The sequence below is a fragment of the Corylus avellana genome, chromosome 1, assembly GCF_965113065.1.
Source record: "Corylus avellana chromosome 1, dhCorAvel1.hap1.2, whole genome shotgun sequence".
Lineage (NCBI taxonomy): Eukaryota > Viridiplantae > Streptophyta > Magnoliopsida > Fagales > Betulaceae > Corylus > Corylus avellana.
The window spans coordinates 4,239,233-4,259,456 of record NC_142490.1 but is presented as its reverse complement, the minus strand read 5'-3'; the positions used below and the strand labels follow the sequence as shown (position 1 = coordinate 4,259,456).

At 35.3% G+C, this 20,224-nt stretch overlaps 6 protein-coding genes and 1 pseudogene across 6 annotated transcripts; all 7 read left to right on the top strand.

Moving 5' to 3' along the window:
* The first annotated feature begins 1,056 nt into the window (after window positions 1–1,056).
* On the top strand, window positions 1,057–1,576 carry LOC148587877 (pectinesterase inhibitor 6-like; annotated as a pseudogene).
* Window positions 1,577–3,058: 1,482 nt separating this feature from the next.
* LOC148587876 (pectinesterase inhibitor-like) lies at window positions 3,059–3,865 on the top strand. The gene has a single exon (XM_088513158.1). It carries the CDS (start codon window positions 3,067–3,069, stop codon window positions 3,592–3,594), a length of 528 nt encoding a protein of 175 aa, XP_088369284.1. The 5' UTR covers window positions 3,059–3,066; the 3' UTR covers window positions 3,595–3,865.
* A 1,607-nt stretch (window positions 3,866–5,472) lies between these two features.
* LOC148587875 (putative invertase inhibitor) lies at window positions 5,473–5,985 on the top strand. The gene has a single exon (XM_088512520.1). The coding sequence runs from the start codon at window positions 5,473–5,475 to the stop codon at window positions 5,983–5,985; it is 513 nt and encodes a 170-aa protein (XP_088368646.1).
* Window positions 5,986–7,229: 1,244 nt separating this feature from the next.
* Window positions 7,230–7,865, top strand: LOC148587874 (pectinesterase inhibitor-like). Its single transcript, XM_088518277.1, has one exon. The coding sequence runs from the start codon at window positions 7,230–7,232 to the stop codon at window positions 7,755–7,757; it is 528 nt and encodes a 175-aa protein (XP_088374403.1). The 3' UTR covers window positions 7,758–7,865.
* Window positions 7,866–9,640: 1,775 nt separating this feature from the next.
* LOC148587873 (putative invertase inhibitor) lies at window positions 9,641–10,153 on the top strand. Its single transcript, XM_088512421.1, has one exon. The coding sequence runs from the start codon at window positions 9,641–9,643 to the stop codon at window positions 10,151–10,153; it is 513 nt and encodes a 170-aa protein (XP_088368547.1).
* Window positions 10,154–11,988: 1,835 nt separating this feature from the next.
* LOC148587872 (pectinesterase inhibitor-like) lies at window positions 11,989–16,800 on the top strand. Its single transcript, XM_088515289.1, has 2 exons — window positions 11,989–12,269; window positions 16,465–16,800. Exons 1-2 carry the CDS (start codon window positions 11,997–11,999, stop codon window positions 16,798–16,800), a joined length of 609 nt encoding a protein of 202 aa, XP_088371415.1. The 5' UTR covers window positions 11,989–11,996.
* Window positions 16,801–18,557: 1,757 nt separating this feature from the next.
* Window positions 18,558–19,088, top strand: LOC132181773 (putative invertase inhibitor). Its single transcript, XM_059595009.2, has one exon. It carries the CDS (start codon window positions 18,558–18,560, stop codon window positions 19,068–19,070), a length of 513 nt encoding a protein of 170 aa, XP_059450992.2. The 3' UTR covers window positions 19,071–19,088.
* Window positions 19,089–20,224: the final 1,136 nt, after the last annotated feature.

Genomic DNA, 20,224 nt, shown 5'->3' with positions numbered 1-20,224 from the left:
CCGGCTAGGTTCTCCCGATACCGTGTTGATCCTTGACTATGCTACCCCCCTTAGGTCTTGGGCTTCGATGATGCCTGAACTTCTAGGATGGCTTGGACCAAGCCATGGGCTTGGACCGACAATTATATGTATAACAACATATATAGTGTGAGGAACAACTTGCCCCTTCATGCTTGACGACAAAAAATTTGCTTTGCGTTGTTGGATCCAAACAGGTACCCAAAGGCTAAATGGCTTGTTTTCAAGGAATAGCTCACTCAGCTAGAAGTCATACATTATGAAGCACAAGTTACTAGATCGAATCTCTCTCTCTTTTTCCCTCTCTTTGTATGAACATGTCGAAATAGCTTATTAATTAAGAAACATATATAATTAATTCAAACTTAAAATATTATCGTAGTTCATTAACTATTTGTAAGATTTCAATTTTTCTTTCTTATTAAACTATCAATTCTGTCATTTTAATTGGTATTTGAAAAATGCTTCAGTATTATTTTGGATAGAAATTTCCTCCAAACTAGTCTGTAGGAAATATCCTCCAACCCATTTAAAATAGCGCCGAATGTCTATAAACATTTAAAATGCACATTAAATTCTTAACGTCATTACTAGTAGTTTACTAACTTAGACTAAATTTAATGTGGCTTTTAAATGTTTATAGACACTTGACACTATTTTAAATGAATTGGAGGATATTTCCTCCAAACTAGTTTGAAGAAAAATTTTATCCTATTATTTTTAGCATGATTAACCAAAATAAATAGCTCATGCATACAATTAAAATCAAACAAAATAACTTATTAAAATAGCATTTTGGTTTAAAGAAAGTAATTAAGACAGTGGAATTGAAAGTGTTTTGCTAAAAACAAGAGAGTGGATGATGCATACTCTAACTCCATAAGAATTCGAGAGAAACTTTGTTAAACAAGTGAATAGTATGTGGTCATGCGCTTCTTTAGTACACCAATCTAACCCCTTCTCTCTCTCTCACTCTATATATATATATATATATATATATATATATATATATATATATATATATATATATATATATACACCATTTCAAAGGTCTTCCTTTTGATGCTTGAAACTCTCTTGCTAAGCCAAATTCTTGCGCAAAATTTGATCACCACAACTTGTAATAGCACTCTGTACAAGGAACTATGTAGAAAAACTCTTCAAAATGACCTAGAAAGCCGTGCTGCAACTAGCTTGGAAGTCCTAGCCAAAGTTGCACTAAAGCATGCAACATCTACAGGAACCCAAATACATGACCAAGTGAAAAAAACTGCTCAAATCATCAAGCAAGCCGATTAAGGCTGCCCTGACAGATTGCAATGAGCTCTACCAAGATGCACTTGAACAACTTGATGACTCCAACACTGCCTTTATAACCAAGAATTACGACATTAGCACATATGCGTCGGCTGTCATGGTTGATGCTGACACATGTGACCAAAGCTTCAAGGAAATGGCACCCAGCCAGTCTCCAATAGACAGTCAGGGCACTACATTTAGCCAGCTTTGCAGCATTGTCTTGGCCATTGCCAAGCAAGTGAAATCAAAGGGCCGCTAATCTCTGCCTGCTCTCATACTCTAAACTAAATTTACCATATTAAAAAAAAATAAAAAATCCCTTCATAATACAACCTTACTTGATTTCAAACATGTCTAATGCCAATCTTTAATATTTTTTCTCTAGTTTTACCGTTTGTTATAGCACAATCCATGGCCTAGGAGAAGAAAAAAGAAAGAGATCAAATTGAAAGTTAGATTATGTAACAGAGTATGTCCCAATGTGCTGCTAATCAAATTTAATGTGGCTAATGGGTTTCTGAAAAATAAAATAGGCAATACAAACACACCCTTAAAAACCAAAAGCCCCTAGATGATATTCGCATCGCCAAGAATTCCCACATACAAATGGGTGAAAACCAATTCCTTAATGGGTTTGAAAGAGAAATCTAATCCAATAACATTGGAGCAGATCTCCATGGACTGATAAAGGGCAAAGCTCAAGCATAAAGGATTATTAGCATGTTTTACGAACAGAAAAAATCCCGGAAACCATTTCCTCGGAAAACAGATTCCCAAGAAGAACTATGTGCAAATGTAAAAACAAAGAAAGACAAATAAGGATAACCAAATGAACATGAATCAAAGAGATAGCGGTGTTAAAAAAAAAAAAAAAAAAAAGGTGCTCTAAGAAATGGATTTTTTCCATTCTATTTTGTTCCAATAACATTCTATCTAATTTAGAGCCATGTGGTAAAAGAAATTTACAATTAATCTTTCAAACACTCAAAACTACTTTAATCATCACAACCAAAAAATAAAAATTACCATCTGAAAAGTTTTTCCAATGGAACCAAAGTCAACCAAACCAACCAAAGAAAGACAGAGAAGGGTGAAAAGGGGGGAAGGGATTGGGTATCACAAAACGCTTCTGCCCGATAACGATTCCTTGATAAATATAGCAAATGATATGAAGGAAGCACCAACTCGATACAATACCAAACTAAAAATATTTCAAAAACACACTTAACTTTAACAACAATGGGAAATTTAACAATGTTTCAGGTAGCATAAACAACAAAGGGAAAAAATGTGCCCATGCAAGGCAACTTGGCCTTGGACAAAGAAACTTGGATAATAAGCTTGCGAGAAGTTGCTAACTCAATTTCTTCTTTCTATCTTGATTTCACTGACTTGACTCCAGGCTCTAAAGTTCAATCAAAACTAACATTTAAAGTTATGTTTTTTTTAGCATGTTTGACCAAAATTAAAAAGTTCATGGATACGATTAAAATCTAAAGAAAGTAATTAAAATAAGTGGAGTCGAAAATGTTTTTGCTAGAAACATGGGGAGTGAGTGGATGGTGCATGTAAGCACATATTGTCCAAAAGAATCCCATAGACTTTTTTAAACAGAGTGATTGTGTGGTCATTCTCTTCTCTTTCTCGTGCACTAATCTAATCCCCTACTTTTTATATATATACTTGAGGCTTGAATGTATTCAATAACTACTCCTATTTGACAAGATAAAATTCTCTGAAAAAGCAAAGATGAACACCATTTCTTGCTCAAAGGTCTTCCTTGTGCTGCTTGTAACTCTCTTGCCAAACCAAATTCTTGCTGATCAAAATTTGATCTCCTCAGCTTGTGATCACACTCTGTACAAGCAACTATGCAGGAAAACTCTTGAATTAGACTCCGAGAGCAGCTCGACTACTAGTTTTGAAGTCCTATCCAAAGTTGCACTAAAACATGCAACATCTACAGCTACCCAAATAAATAGCAAAGTTACAAAACTGCTCAAAGGATCATCGGGCAAGGAAGTTAAGGTTGCCCTGAAAGATTGCAATGAGAACTACCAAGAAGCAATCGAACGACTTACGAAATCGAACAAAGCCCTGGCATCTAAGAGGTACAATGATGTTAATACATGGGTGTCGGCTGCCATGAGTGCCGGTGACTCTTGTGACCAAGGCTTCCAGGATGGGGGAGGTGACAAGTCTCCATTAGGCGATCAGGGCACCACATTTACCCAGCTCTGCAGCATTTTCTTGGCCATTACCAATCAACTCAAGTGAAACTCATCGTCTATCAGACTGTTTGGAAACTCATTTTTGTTTCTCAACTTAGTTTACCATATTAAGCTTAGCTCTCGGCAATAAAAAAATCCTTTAATTGTACAGCTGAAGGATTTGTAAAGCATGCATCAATAACATGTCATGGTCTAGGTGCCAAGAAATTGATTTACTTTATTTCATTCATAAGGAGAGGATCCGATTCTCATGTGCTTCCGTTTATCATAGCACAATCCATGGCCTAGAAATAAATTACTCTGTTTTTTTCATTTTTCATTGATGAGTATAAGGGTTTGGTGTGGCCGAACCACCCCATGGCCTTATAATGGTGTCGCTTAATGCATTCACCACCTAACATTAGCACACGGATAGACGTTTTCTCCAAACTAGTTTGGAGAAAATTTCCTTCAACCTAGTCTAATAAGTGCCAAGTATCATTTCTCATATGTTTTTTAAAAAATATTTTTTGTATTTTTCAATGTTTGGTACGATCAGAAATCATGGTCAAACCTGAAACATTTTTTGGTTCAAGAGGATAACCTTCTTTAAAACTGTAAAAAATTTTCTGAATTTGAACATCTTATTCTCACATGCACTCTCTCTTGCAATTCATTCTCTGTTGTTGCCAAAGGTTGTCAACCGCTGCAAGCCATTGTCGGAGTTCACTGGTTGCCAAGTGTTGTCGGCGGCCACCACCGCTTGCCCTTGATGTTGAGTCAATCCGAAAAATGTATTAAGGTGAAATGATTTCCTTAAAACATTTTTTAATGGAAAACATTTAACATTGAAATAAATAGAACCTTATGTTACCTTTTGGTATGCAAAATAACCATTCCATTAAAAAATAATAATAATAGCTTATATTTATTTGTTTTCTTATTTGATTTGGATATTAAAGGGACACTTGTTAGCATTTTAGATTGTCATTTTTTTACATGATTTTTTCACATCCATAGGTGGCTTTCAAAACTAGCATTGTATATGAGATGAATATTTATTAGATTTTGATCCAATTGTGGTTTTAAAAGCCACCTATTGGTGTAAAAAAAATTGTGTATAGAAATGAGAGTAGGTATAGCATTCTTATATATAAATATCCAAACCCAAAGTGGAATGATAATATTTTTTACAATTCTTTCCAAAGATGTTTGCTATGAAATCTGAGACCTTATTGGGCAAAATCTTCCATCTTGAGAAAAAAGAATCTTAGACAGACTAATATGTTATTTGTTTTAAATTCCTCATATGATTTCATTTGGTTTTTTTCTTTTTTTTTTTCTTTTTTTTTTCCCTGAGCAATACAAAGAATGTGGAAGGGTAATTTGATCTGTATTTACTTGTTTCCTTATTTATTTTTGGACATTAAAGTAACATAAATAAATTAAGAAAAATAATTAATTAATTCAAACTTAAAATATTATCATAGTTCATTAACTATTTATCAGATTCCAATTTATTTCTGATTAAACTATGAATTCTATCATTTTAATTGGTATTTTAAAAATGCTCCAATATTATTTTTAGAATGCTTAACAAATATAAATAGTTCATGGATACAATTAAAATCGAACAAAATAACATATTAAAATAGTCTTTTGGTCTAAAGAAAGTAATTAAGACAGTGAAGTTAAAAGTGTTTTGCTAGAAACAGGGGAGTGGATGGTGCAAACTCCAGCTCCATAAAAATCTGAGAGAAACTTTGTTAAACAAGTGATTGTGTGCGGTCACGCGCTTTTCTAGTGCACCAATCTAACCCCTTCACTCTCTCTCTCTCTCTCTCTCTCTCTCTATATATATATATATATATATATATATATACATATATGCACTTCAGTGTATGTAATTAGAAGCCCATAACATTAACTTTTCTGAAAAGCAAAGATGAACACCATTTCAAAGGTCTTCCTTTTGATGCTCGTAACTTTCTGGCCAATCCAAATTCATGCCCAAAATTTGATCATCAAAGCTTGTGATAGCACACTGTACAAGGAACTGTGCAGAAAAACTCTTCAAAATGACCCGGAAAGCCGTGCTGCAACTAGTTTGGAAGTCCTGGCCAAAGTTGCACTAAAGCATGCAACATCCACAGCAACCCAAATACATGACCAAGTGAAAAAACTGCTCAAATCATCGAGCAAGCCGATTAAGGCTGCCCTGACAGATTGCAATGAGCTTTACCAAGATGCACTTGAACAACTTGATGACTCCAACATTGCCTTTATAACCAAGAATTACGACATTAGTACATATGTGTCGGCTGCCATGGATGATGCTGACACATGTGACCAAAGCATCGAGGAAATGGCACCCGGCAAGTCTCCAATAGGCAGTCAGGGCACCACATTTAGCCAGCTTTGCAGCATTGTCTTGGCCATTGCCAAGCAAGTGAAATGAAAGGGCCACTAATGTGCTAATCTCTGTCTGCTCTCATACTTTAAACTAAATTTACCATATTAAATAAAATCCCTCCACTATACAACTTGTTTTACTTGATTTCAAACATGTTTAATGCCAATCTTTAATATTTTCTCATGTTTAACCGTTTGTTATAGCACAATCCATGGCCTACAAATTCGTAGGAGTATGTCCCAATGTGCTGCAAAGAAAGAGATCAGATTGAAAGTAATATTATGTAACAGACTATGCCCCAATGTGCTGCAAATCAAATTCACTGTGGTTAATGGGTTTCTGAAAAATAAAACAACCAATACAAACACACCCTTAAAAACCAGAAAAACAGCAGCCACTAGATAAAATTCGCATCGCCAAGAATTCCCACAAAATGGTAAAAACCAATTCCCTAATGGGTTTGAAAGAATAATGTAATCCAATTACATTGGAGCAGATCTACATGGACTGATAAAGGAGAAAGCTCAAGCAGAAAGGATTATTAGCTTGTTTTACGCACACATAAAATCCTGGAAACCATTTCCTCGGAAAACAGGTTCCCAAGAAGAACTATGTGCGAATGTTAAAACAAAGAAAGAAAAAATAAGGATAACCAAATGAACAGGAATCAAAGAATCAAAGGGATAGCAGTTAAAAAAAAAAACAACAAAGTTCTCTAAGAAATGGATTTTTTCCAGTCTATTTTGTTCCCATAACATCCTATCATTAGAGCCATGTGGTAAAAGAAATTTACAATTAATCTTTCAAACACTCAAAACTAGTTTTATAATCACAACCAAAAAATAGAAATTACCATCTGAAAAGTTTTTCCAATGGAAGCAGAGTCAACGAAACAAACCAAAGAAAGACAGAGAAGGGAGAAAGGAGGGAAGGGATTGGGTATCACAAAACGATTCTACCCAGATAACGATTCCTTGATAAATATAGCAAATGATATGAAGGAAGCACCAACTCGATACAATACCAAACTAAAAATATTTCAAAAAAAAAAAAAAAAACTTTACCTTTAACAACAATGGGAAATTTAACAATGTTCCAGGTAGCATAAACAACAAAGGGAAAAAATGTGCCCATGCAAGGCAACTTGGCCTTGGAAAAAGAAACTTGGATAATAAGCTTGCGAGAAGTTGCTAACACAATTTATTCTTTCTATCTTGATTTCATTGACTTGACTCCAGGCACTAAAGTTCAATCAAAACTAACATTTAAAGTTCTCTGAAAAAGCAAAGATGAACACCATTTCTTGCTCAAACGTCTTCCTTGTGCTGCTTGTAACTCTCTTGCCAAACCAAATTCTTGCTGATCAAAATTTGATCTCCTCAGCTTGTGATCTCACTCTGTACAAGCAACTGTGCAGGAAAACTCTTGAATCAGACTCCGAGAGCAGTTCGGCTACTAGTTTTGAAGTCCTATCCAAAGTTGCACTAAAACATGCAACATCTACAGCTACCCAAATAAATAGCAAAGTTACAAAACTGCTTAAAGGATCATCGAGCAAGGAAGTTAAGGGTGCCCCGAAAGATTGCAATGAGAACTACCAAGATGCAATCGAACGACTTACGAAATCGAACAAAGCCCTGGCATCTAAGAGGTACAATGATGTTAGTACATGGGTGTCGGCTGCCATGAGTGCCGGTGACTCTTGTGACCAAGGCTTCCAGGATGGGGGAGGTGACAAGTCTCCATTAGGCGATCAGGGCACCACATTTACCCAGCTCTGCAGCATTGTCTTGGCCATTACCAATCAACTCAAGTGAAACTCATCGTCTATCAGACTGTTTGGAAACTCATTTTTGTTTCTCAACTTAGTTTACCATATTAAGCTTAGCTCTCGGCAATAAAAAAAATCCTTTCATTGTACAGCTGAGGGATTTGTAAAGCATGCATCAATAACATGTCATGGTCTAGGTGCCAAGAAATGGTTTTAATTTATTTCAATCATAAGGAGAGGATCCGATTCTCATGTGCTTCCATTTATCATAGCACAGTCCATGGCCTAGAAATAAATTACTCCGTTTTTTTCATTTTTCTTTCATGAGTATAAGGGTTTGGTGTGGCCGAACCATCCCATGGCCTTATGATGGTGTCGCTTAATGCATTCACCACCTAACATTATCACACCGACAGACGTTTTCTCCAAACTGGTTTGGAGGAAATTTCCTTCAACCTAGTCTAATAAGTGTCAAGTATATCTCTCATATGTTTTTTGAAAAATATTTTTTGTATTTATCAATGTTTGGTACGATCAGAAATCAAGGTCAAACCCAAAACATTGTTTGGTTGACGAGGATAACATTCTTTAAAACTGTAAACAATTTTCTGAATTTGAACTTCTTATTCTCACACGCACTCTCTCTCTCGCAATTCATTCTCTGCTGTTGCCAAAGGTTGTCGACCGCTGCAAGCCATTGTCGGAGTTCACTGGTTGCCAAGTGTTGTCGGCGGCCACCACCGCTTGCCCTTGATGTTGGGTCATGTCGAAAAATGTATTAAGGTGAAATGATTTCCTTAAAACATTTTTTAATGAAAAACATTTTACATCAAAATAAATAGAACCTTATGTTACCTTTGGTATGATAAATAACCATTCCATTAAAAAATAATAATAATAGCTTATATTTATTTGTTTTCTTATTTGATTTGGATATAAAAGGGACACTCGTTAGCATTTTAGACCGTCACTTTTTTACATGATTTTTTCACACCCATAGGTGACTTTTGAAACTAGCATTGTATATGAGATGGATATTTATTAGATTTTGATCCAATTGTGGTTTTAAAAGCCACCTATAGGTGTAAAAAAAATTGTGTATAGAAATGAGAGTAGGTATAGCATTCTTATATATAAATATCCAAACCCAAAGTGGAATGATAATATTTTTTACAATTCTTTCCAAAGATGTTTGCTATGAACTCTGAGACCTTATTGGGCAAAATCTTCCATCTTGAGAAAAAAAAAAATCTTAGCCAGACTAATATGTTATTTGTTTTAAATTCCTCATGATTTCATTTGGGTTTTTTTTGTTTTTTTTTCCTGAGCAATACAAAGAATGTGGAAGGGTAATTTGATCTGTATTTACTTGTTTCCTTATTTATTTTTGGACATTAAAGTAATATTAATAAATTAAGAAAAATAATTAATTAATTCAAACTTAAAATATTATCATAGTTCATTAACTATTTATCAGATTCCAATTTCTTTCTTATTAAACTATCAATTCTGTCATTTTAATTGCTATTTTAAAAATGCTCCAATATTATTTTTAGAATGATTAACAAAAATAAATAGTTCATGGATACAATTAAAATCGAACAAAATAATATATTAAAATAGTATTTTGGTCTAAAGAAAGTAATGAAGACAGTGAAGTTGAAAGTGTTTTGCTAGAAACAAGGGAGTGGATGGTGCAAACTCCAACTCCATAAAAATCTGAAAGAAACTTTGTTAAACAAGTAATTGTATGCGGTCACGCGCTTCTCTAGTGCACCAATCTAACCCCTTCACTCTCTCTCTCTCTCTCTCTCTCTCTATATATATATATATATATATATATATATATATATATATATATATATATATATACACACTTGAGTGTATGTAATTAGAAGCCCATAACATCAACTTTTCTGAAAAGCAAAGATGAACACCATTTCAAAGGTCTTCCTTTTGATGCTCGTAACTTTTTGGCCAAGCCAAATTCATGCTCAAAATTTGATCATCAAAGCTTGTGATAGCACACTGTACAAGGAACTGTGCAGAAAAACCCTTCAAAATGACCCGGAAAGCCGTGCTGCAACTAGTTTGGAAGTCCTGGCCAAAGTTGCACTAAAGCATGCAACATCCACAGCAACCCAAATACATGACCAAGTGAAAAAACTGCTCAAATCATCGAGCAAGCCGATTAAGGCTGCCCTGGCAGATTGCAATGAGCTTTACCAAGATGCACTTGAACAACTTGATGACTCCAACACTGCCTTTATAACCAAGAATTACGACATTAGTACATATGTGTCGGCTGCCATGGATGATGCTGACACATGTGACCAAAGCATCGAGGAAATGGCACCCGGCAAGTCTCCAATAGGCAGTCAAGGCACCACATTTAGCCAGCTTTGCAGCATTGTCTTGGCCATTGCCAAGCAAGTGAAATGAAAGGGCCACTAATCTGCTAATCTCTGTTTGCTCTCATAGTCTAAACTAAATTTACCATATTAAAAAAAAAATCCCTCCATTATACAACTTGTTTTACTTGATTTCAAACATGTTTAATGCCAATCTTTAATATTTTCTCATGTTTAACCGTTTGTTATAGCACAATCCATGGCCTACAAATTCGTAGGAGAAGAAAAAAGAAAGAGATCAGATTGAAAGTTATATTATGTAACAGAGTATATCCCAATGTGCTGCAAATCAAATTCACTGTGGTTAATGGGTTTTTTAAAAATAAAACAACCAACACAAACAAGCAAGTGAAATCAAAGGGCCGCTAATCTCTGCCTGCTCTCATACTCTAAACTAAATTTACCATATTAAAAAAAAAAAATCTTTTTATAATACAACCTTACTTGATTTCAAACATGTCTAATGCCAATCTTTAATATTTTTTCTCATGTTTTACCGTTTGTTATAGCACAATCCATGGCCTAGGAGAAGAAAAAAGAAAGATATCAAATTGAAAGTTAGATTATGTAACAGAGTATGTCCCTATGTGCTGGTAATAAAATTTAATGTGGTTAATGGGTTTCTGAAAAATAAAATAGGCAATACAAGCACACCCTCAAAAACCAAAAGCCCCTAGATGATATTCGCATCGCCAAGAATTCCCACATACAAATCGGTGAAAACCAATTCCATAATGGGTTTGAAAGAGAAATGTAATCCAATAACATTGGAGCAGATCTCCATGGACTGATAAAGGGGAAAGCTCAAGCATAAAGGATTATTAGCAATTTTTTACGAACAGAAAAAATCCCGGAAACCATTTCCTCGGAAAACAGGTTCGATCCCAAGAAGAACTATGTGCAAATGTAAAAACAAAGAAAGACAAAATAAGGATAACCAAATGAACATGAATCAAAGAGATAGCGGCGTTAAAAAAAAAAAAAAAAAAAAAAAAAAAAAAAAAAAAGTGCTCTAAGAAATGGATTTTTTCCATTCTATTTTGTTCCAATAACATTCTATCTAATTTAGAGCCATGTGGTAAAAGAAATTTACAATTAATCTTTCAAACACTCAAAACTACTTTAATCATCACAACCAAAAAATAAAAATTACCATCTGAAAATTTTTTCCAACGGAACCAGAGCCAACCAAACCAACCAAAGAAAGACAGAGAAGGGAGAAAAGGGGGGAAGGGATTGGGTATCACAAAACGCTTCTGCCTGATAACGATTCCTTGATAAATATAGCAAATGATATGAAGGAAGCACCAACACGATACAATACCAGACTAAAAATATTTCAAAAAAACACTTAACTATAACAACAATGGGAAATTTAACAATGTTTCAGGTAACATAAACAACAATGGGAAAAAATGTTTCAGGCAACTTGGCCTTGGACAAAGAAACTTGGATAATAAGCTTGCGAGAAGTTGCTAACTCAATTTCTTCTTTCTATCTTGATTTCATTGACTTGACTTCAGGCTCTAAAGTTCAATCAAAACTAACATTTAAAGTTATGTTTTTTTTAGCATGTTTGACCAAAATTAAAATGTTCATGGATACAATTAAAATCTAAAGAAAGTAATTAAAATAAGTGGAGTCAAAAATGTTTTTGCTAGAAACATGGGGAGTCAGTGGATGATGCATGCAGGCTTATATTGTCCAAAAGAATCCAAAAGAGACTTTGTTAAACAGAGTGATTGTGTGGTCATTCTCTTCTCTCTCTCGAGCACTAATCTAATCCCCCTACTTTTTATATATATACTTGAGGCTTGAATGTATTCAATAACTACTCCTATTTGACAAAGATAAAATTCTCTGAAAAAGCAAAGATGAACACCATTTCTTGCTCAAAGGTCTTCCTTGTGCTGCTTGTAACTCTCTTGCCAAACCAAATTCTTGCTGATCAAAATTTGATCTCCTCAGCTTGTGATCACACTCTGTACAAGCAACTGTGCAGGAAAACTCTTGAATCAGACTCCGAGAGCAGCTCGGCTACTAGTTTTGAAGTCCTATCCAAAGTTGCACTAAAACATGCAACATCTACAGCTACCCAAATAAATAGCAAAGTTACAAAACTGCTCAAAGGATCATCGAGCAAGGAAGTTGAAAAACGCTATGCCGACTCCAATAACTTGTTTATCACAATTTATGCGGAATTAATATTATGAAGCAATAAACAATTCAATCACCCAAAATATACAAAGCAATAAAGAGGCAGACACAGATATTTTGATTACGAAGAGGAAACCTTTTAGAAACCGATCTAAAAGTAAAACCTCTCCGGGGCAGCCAAACCCAGGAAATCACTATTAAAAGATTATCCAGAGATTACAGACACTAGGAACACTTACAACCCTTTGCAAGACCTTGGCTCTGTAAGATCGACAAGCCTACAACTTGTCTCCTTGCTCCCAATCTTCTTCAATGTGATTCCTTTTATCGGACCCTTCCGATAGACTTCTCAACCGTAGATTTATCGAAGGAATAACTAAAACTCTAAGAGATTTAATTTAACGCTCACCACATATGATCTCTCTTAGCATAGTCTCCGACAAACTCTCTGGGGGTAAATATTCGTGCCTCTCTCTTCTATATTGATGTATATATACCCCCGACAAAACCCTAGACCTAACCCACTTAAAATCACGTTTTTGGGCCTAAAACTTACGGGGTGTCCGGACATGTTAATGGGCTGTCCGGACACGGCTTTGCGGAGCAAAATTTGAGTTTCTAGAAATGAGGTCCGGACCCGGGGAATTGCGGTCCGGACCCGACCTGTCCAGTCTTGATCAACAGCTCCGATCGATGGGCGTTTGTGGTCCGATTGAGCTGAAATTTTGCAGGGACGTTCACAACACATGAATCTACATTATGAACGGTGGAGATTGGATTCTGAGCATTCTATATCAGTGTTTGAGCCCGTAAACAGTAGCATCTGCATTTTGAAACTGAATTAAGCCAACTCAAGAACTAACAAACTCCCCCTTTGGCAATTCAGTGACAAAACCAAAATGTCGAGCCAATCCCATCATCTCCCCATATTTACTCCCCATTTTTGTCACAGAATGACAAAAGGTCTTCATTTTTCCTGAAACACTTCACAAAATACATCAAGGCATATGTGGAATAAGAAGACATTAATAAAACTCATGATAAAAAAATGACGTAGAATGCGTGATCATAAAGAAACATTAGCAAAACTCCCCCTCAATGTATGACTCAATTAACAACAAGAAACTGGAAATGCAAAGCATGTTTCTCCCCCTCAAAAGTTAAATGAACACACATGATAACACATCAATGACTCATTTATTGCACAATGAATATCCAAACATGCTCCAAATATGCAAAATATACATGAGACTAAAAATGGCAAGAAACTCATATTGCTTAACCCAAGCAAAGAAAAATGTTCCATTCATCCCATGCTTGTGTGGTGTGTGTGTAAGCCATCCAAAAAGAAAAAATTTTAACTTACAAAATGAGGAGAAAGTTTCACCACCATGAGGTTTTGACAAGTATATCAAATCAAAAGTCAAACCTTATCATACTATGGCCTAGCCACTCTCATCCTATACATTTCTCTTTGTAAAATATTTTGCACAAATTTGACACAGTGAAATAAATTCCTTTTGGAATATGATCTTTTGATTTTATTTGTTTCATTATTTTGTTTATTTTTCTCTTTGAGAAAGTGTCCTTAAACTTTTGGTGCTTATCACAAAAGAGAAAGTAGGAATTTTTAAGCCCTAAGTTCAACTAGCATATGGTCAATTTGAAAAATATGACTAGTCAAAAACCTCATATGGTTACCTAACAGACCTCACAAATAAAGTGAAGCAAAACCTCAATTTAAGCTTAAATGTACACAAAAGATAAAGCATAGGCAAAATGTACCACATAAGCTCAGGCTTTAGGTAACCACAAAAACAAGTCCATTGACACAAATTTTCATCTCATGCATATTAAGAACATTCTAAGATGTAAGGAATTAAATCCATAAAAAGCAACATGAGAAATTAATGGACTATCTAGGTGCATAAGACAAAAGAAATGCACATGAAAGAAAACAAATTCAAAACAAAATAAAACAAAAATGCATTGAAAAACGAAAAACAACATGCTTGAATAGAGATTACAACAGGCAATACATGAATGTCCTTTAGCATTAAACTTTCATCACATCTTATAGGTCCCACTACAAAATAATGATTTGGTTTAATAACTACTTTTAGGTCTTCACAAGGCATTACACATTCATGAACATTTGATTAGCAAGTAGACAAAAATCTTGGTGGTCCACACACAACATCTCATCTATAAGCCTTTCAAAGATCATGATATATGAATTTCTTGAAAAGTCCTTTATGAATATGCCTCATGACAAGAATCTCAAAACAAACATATATACACTCTTCACACAAAAAGTGTAACAAAAAAAATTGCAATGCATAAACTACAAAGCAGAAAAAAAAGCAAAGCAAAGAAAAATAACATGCTCTAGGATTTTCAAAAATAAGCAAACCAACCAATCCTAGGCATGTTATTAACTCACCTAAATTAAGGTGAGATCACCATCACTCCCCCTCAATGGGTGAATGGTATAATTCTTCCTAACCCAAACCTTCTTGAATGAAGATGTAGAGACGTGAACATTTTCAAACTTGTCTACTCTAGACACACCTCCCATCATCATTACCAAACCCTCATAATCTTTCCTAGAAAGAGAATTTTTATTTTTATGCACATGAGGTTTCAATTTAAAACAATTGGGTCGAATGTGACCAACTTTTCCACAATGATGACAAGTAGGGATAAACCTTTTAGGAGGTAGATTCCTAGGAGGATGGACGACTCTATATTTGGGGTAAGATACACAAGGTTCAATGTGAATTTTCTTAACTTTCTTACCTTGTGAGGTCGAGGCAGCTGCTGTTTTTCTTTTAACCACAGAGTCTTATACTTTTTCTGATTTAACAAGTATTATCTCGGAAGTAGAATCATTGTTAGAAGACAAAGCAACATGACAATCAAAACTTAACTCAGATTTATCACAATCAGAATTCTGAGTATGTAACATATTCTCAAGGGAATAGCTAGAGAATTTTTCCAATTGAGTTTCTGACTCTTTTAATTTATTCTCTAACAAATCAACTTTAGAACCTAAAACAGAATTTTCAGATTTTAAAGAATCAATTAAAGCATGTGATTCAGACAATTTAGTAACAATAGATTCATTCACATGTTTAAGATCTTGAAATTCCCCCAAACAATTTGTGTATTGATGTCTCAAAAGAGTGAATTTTTCCAACAAATTATTGAAGGAGTTTATAAGATCATATTCCCCTTGAGAAGTATTCATAGCAAACAGGAGTCAATAGATCTCACTCAAGAATTTAATCCAAACAGAGTGAACCCGCTTTGATACCAATTGAAAAACGCTATGCCGACTCCAAAAACTTGTTTATCATAATTTATGCGGAATTAATATTATGAAGCAATAAACAATTCAATCACCCAAAATATATAAAGCAATAAAGAGGCAGACACAGATATTTTGGTTACGAAGAGGAAACCTTTTAGAAACCTTTTAGAAACCGATCTAAAAGTAAAACCTCTCCGGGGCAGCCAAACCCAGGAAATCACTATTAAAAGATTATCCAGAGATTATAGACACTAGGAACACTTACAACCCTTTGCAAGACCTTGGCACTGTAAGATCGACAAGCCTACAACTCGTCTCCTTGCTCACAATCTTCTTCAACGTCATTCCTTTTACCGGACCCTTCCGATAGACTTCTCAACCGTAGATTTATCAAAGGAATAACTAAAACTCTAAGAGATTTAATTTAACGCTCACCACATATGATCTCTCTTAGCACAGCCTCCGACGAACTCTTTGGGGGTAAAAATTCGTGCATCTCTCTTCTATATTAATGTATATATACCCCCGACAAAACCCTAGACCTAACCCACTTAAAATCACGTTTTTGGGCCTAAAAATTACAGGGTGTTCGGACATGTTAATGGGCTGTCCGGACACGGCTTTGCGGAGCAAAATTTGAGTTTCTGGAAATGAGGTCCGGACCCGGGGAATTGCGGTCCGGACCCGGCCTGTCCAGTCTTGATCAACAGCACCGATCGATGGGCGTTTATGATCCGATTGAGCTGAAATTTTGCAGGGACGTTCATAACATATGAATCTACATTATGAACGGTGCAGATTGGATTCTGAGAAATCTATATCAGTGTTTGAGCCCGTGAATAGTAGCATCTGCATTTTGGAACTGAATTAAGCCAACACAAGAACTAACAGAAGTTAAGGGTGCCCTTAAAGATTGCAATGAGAACTACCAAGATGCAATGGAACGACTTACGAAATCGAACAAAGCCCTGGCATCTAAGAGGTACAATGATGTTAATACATGGGTGTCGGATGCCATGAGTGCCGATGACTCTTGTGACCAAGGCTTCCAGGATGGGGGAGGTGACAAGTCTCCATTAGGCGATCAGGACACCACATTTACCCAGCTCTGCAGCATTGCCTTGGCCATTACCAATCAACTCAACTACTCAAGTGAAACTCATCGTCTATCAGACTGTTTGGAAACTCATTTTTGTTTCTCAACTTAGTTTACCATATTAAGCTTAGCTCTCGGCAATAAAAAAAATCCTTTCATTGTACAGCTGAAGGATTTGTAAAGCATGCATCAATAACATGTCATGGTCTAGATGCCAAGAAATGGTTTACTTTATTTCAATCATAAGGAGAGGATCCGATTCTCATGTGCTTCCGTTTATCATAGCACAATCCATGGCCTCGAAATAAATTACTCTGTTTTTTTCATTTTTCTTTCATGAGTATAAGGGTTCGGTGTGGTCGAACCACCCCATGGCCTTATGATGGTGTCGCTTAATGCAATCACCACGTAACATTATCACACGGACAGATGTTTTCTTTGGTTTGAAGAAAATTTTCTTCAACCCAGTCTAATAAGTGTCAAGTATCATCTCTCATATGTTTTTTGAAAAATATTTTTTGTATTTTTCAATGTTTGGTACGATCAGAAATCATGGTCAAACCCGAAACATTTTTTGGTTGACGAGAATAACCTTCTTTAAAACTGTAAACAATTTTCTGAATTTGAACTTCTTATTCTCACATGCATTCTCTCTCGCAATTCATTCTCTGTTGTTGCCAAAGGTTGTCAACCGCGGCAAGCCATTGTCAGAGTTCACTGATTGCCAAGTGTTGTCGGCGGTCACCACCGCTTGCCCTTGATGTTGGGTCACGCCGAAAAATGTATTAAGGTGAAATGATTTCCTTAAAACATTTTTTAATGGAAAACATTTTACATCGAAATAAATAGAACCTTATGTTACCTTTGGTATGCAAAATAACCATTCCATTAAAAAATAATAATAATAGCTTATATTTATTTGTTTTCTTATTTGATTTGAATATTAAAGGGACACTTGTTAGCATTTTAGACTGTCACTTTTTTACATGATTTTTTCACACCCATAGGTGACTTCTAAAACTAGCATTGTATATGAGATGGATATTTATTAGATTTTGATCCAATTGTGATTTTAAAAGCCACATATAGGTGTTAAAAAAAAAAGTGTTCAGAAATGAGAGTAAGTATAGCATTCTTATATATAAATATCCAAACCCAAAGTGGAATGATAATATTTTTAACAATCCTTTCCAAAGATGTTTGCTATGAAATCTGAGACCTTATTGGGCAAAATCTTCCATCTTGAGAAAAAAGAATCTTAGACAGACTAATATGTTATTTGTTTTAAATTCCTCATATGATTTCATTTGGTTTTTTTTTTTTCCCTGAGCAATACAAAGAATGTGGAAGGGTAATTTGATCTGTATTTACTTGTTTCCTTATTTATTTTTGGACATTAAAGTAACATTAGTAAATTAAGAAAAATAATTAATTAATTCAAACTTAAAATATTATCATAGTTCATTAACTATTTATCAGATTCCAATTTATTTCTAATTAAACTATCAATTCTATCATTTTAATTGGTATTTTAAAAATGCTCCAATATTATTTTTAGAATGATTAACAAAAATAAATAGTTCATGGATACAATTAAAATCAAACAAAATAATAGATTAAAATAGTATTTTGGTCTAAACAAAGTAATTAAGACAGTGAAGTTGAAAATGTTTTGCTAGAAACAAGGGAGTGAATGGTGCAAACTCCAGCTCCATAAAAATTTGAACGAAACTTTGTTACACAAGTGATTGTGTGCGGTCACGCGCTTCTCTAGTGCACCAATCTATATATATATATATATATATATATATATAAACTTTAGTGTATGTAATTAGAAGCCCATAACATTAACTTTTCTTAAAAGCAAAGATGAACACCATTTCAAAGGTCTTCATTTTGATGCTCGTAACTTTCTGGCCAAGCCAAATTCATGCTCAAAATTTGATCGTCAAAGCTTGTGATAGCACACTGTACAAGGAACTGTGCAGAAAAACCCTTCAAAATGACCCGGAAAGCCGTGCTGCAACTAGTTTGGAAGTCCTGGCCAAAGTTGCACTAAAGCATGCAACATCCACAGCAACCCAAATACATGACCAAGTGAAAAAACTGCTCAAATCATCGAGCAAGCCGATTAAGGCTGCCCTGGCAGATTGCAATGAGCTTTACCAAGATGCACTTGAACAACTTGATGACTCCAACACTGCCTTTATAACCAAGAATTATGACATTAGTACATACGTGTCGGCTGCCATGGATGATGCTGACACATGTGACCAAAGCATTGAGGAAATGGCACCCGGCAAGTCTCCAATAGGCAGTCAGGGCACCACATTTAGCCAGCTTTGCAGCATTGTCTTGGCCATTGCCAAGCAAGTGAAATGAAAGGGCCACTAATCTGCTAATCTCTGTCTGCTCTCATACTCTAAACTAAATTTACCATATTAAATAAAATCCTTCCATTATACAGCTTGTTTTACTTGATTTCAAACATGTTTCATGCCAATCTTTAATATTTTCTCATGTTTAACCGTTTGTTATAGCACAATCCATGGCCTACAAATTCGTAGGAGTATGTCCCAATGTGCTGCAAAGAAAGAGATCAGATTGAAAGTAATATTATGTAACAGAGTATGTCCCAATGTGCTGCAAATCAAATTCACTGTGGTTAATGGGTTTCTGAAAAATAAAATAAGGGAAAAATATAAAAAAGCCCCCCAAACTACCAGCCGTTTTCGATTTAGCTCCCTAATGTTCCAAAAGTGATAAAGTAGCCCCCCAAACTACCAAATTATTGCATTTTGGCCACTCCGTTAGTCAAAACTGTCAATTTGGACGGAAATTGCAAAACGACGTCGTTTGTTACGGGTAAGTTATTACAATGCCCTTTTGAGAAAAATATAAAAAAGCCCCCCAAACTACCAGCCGTTTTCATTTTAGCCCCCTAATATTCAGAAAGTGATAAAGTAGCCTCCTAACTACCAAACAGTTGCAATTTGGCTACTCCGTTAGTCATTATTGTCAAATATGATGAAAAATTCAAAACTACGTCGTTTTAACCAGGGTAAGTTACTAAAATGTCCTTTTAGGAAAAAAAATCATATTAAAACAAGCACGCTAAACGGCACCGTTTTTCTTGAAATTAGGGTTTCCTTACACTTACTAAAACGGCGCCGTTTTGATAAGTGTTAGGAATAAAAGAAAAAACCTTAGACCCCATGCAGAAAAAACCCCCAACCCCAGTTTATCTCTCTCCCCCAAACCGCCGGCCACCACGTCGTTCTATCTCCGGCAACCTTCTCCCTCAAGTGAAAAAAACGCAACACCCCTCTCTCTCTTTCTCTCAAAACCGACTGCCCCTGCCACCACCATCCATCACCGCCGGCCACACCATCCACTAGCTACGAAGCGCCACCGAAAAATTCTTACCCATTGTAGAAATCAAACAAAAAAACCACGTTCGTAGATAAACAACACCGATCCGACAGCTATACCATGAAATACAATAAAAAGATTGAGTTATAGGTAAGATTTACAGG

Bases quoted from the DNA above. Each gene is read 5' to 3' on its own strand.
- LOC148587876 (XM_088513158.1), top strand. From the start codon at position 3,067: ATGAACACCATTTCTTGCTCAAAGGTCTTCCTTGTGCTGCTTGTAACT.
- LOC148587875 (XM_088512520.1), top strand. From the start codon at position 5,473: ATGAACACCATTTCAAAGGTCTTCCTTTTGATGCTCGTAACTTTCTGG.
- LOC148587874 (XM_088518277.1), top strand. From the start codon at position 7,230: ATGAACACCATTTCTTGCTCAAACGTCTTCCTTGTGCTGCTTGTAACT.
- LOC148587873 (XM_088512421.1), top strand. From the start codon at position 9,641: ATGAACACCATTTCAAAGGTCTTCCTTTTGATGCTCGTAACTTTTTGG.
- LOC148587872 (XM_088515289.1), top strand. From the start codon at position 11,997: ATGAACACCATTTCTTGCTCAAAGGTCTTCCTTGTGCTGCTTGTAACT. The intron at 12,270-16,464 runs GTTGAAAAACGC...AACTGAATTAAG, and splicing joins AAGGATCATCGAGCAAGGAA to CCAACACAAGAACTAACAGA.
- LOC132181773 (XM_059595009.2), top strand. From the start codon at position 18,558: ATGAACACCATTTCAAAGGTCTTCATTTTGATGCTCGTAACTTTCTGG.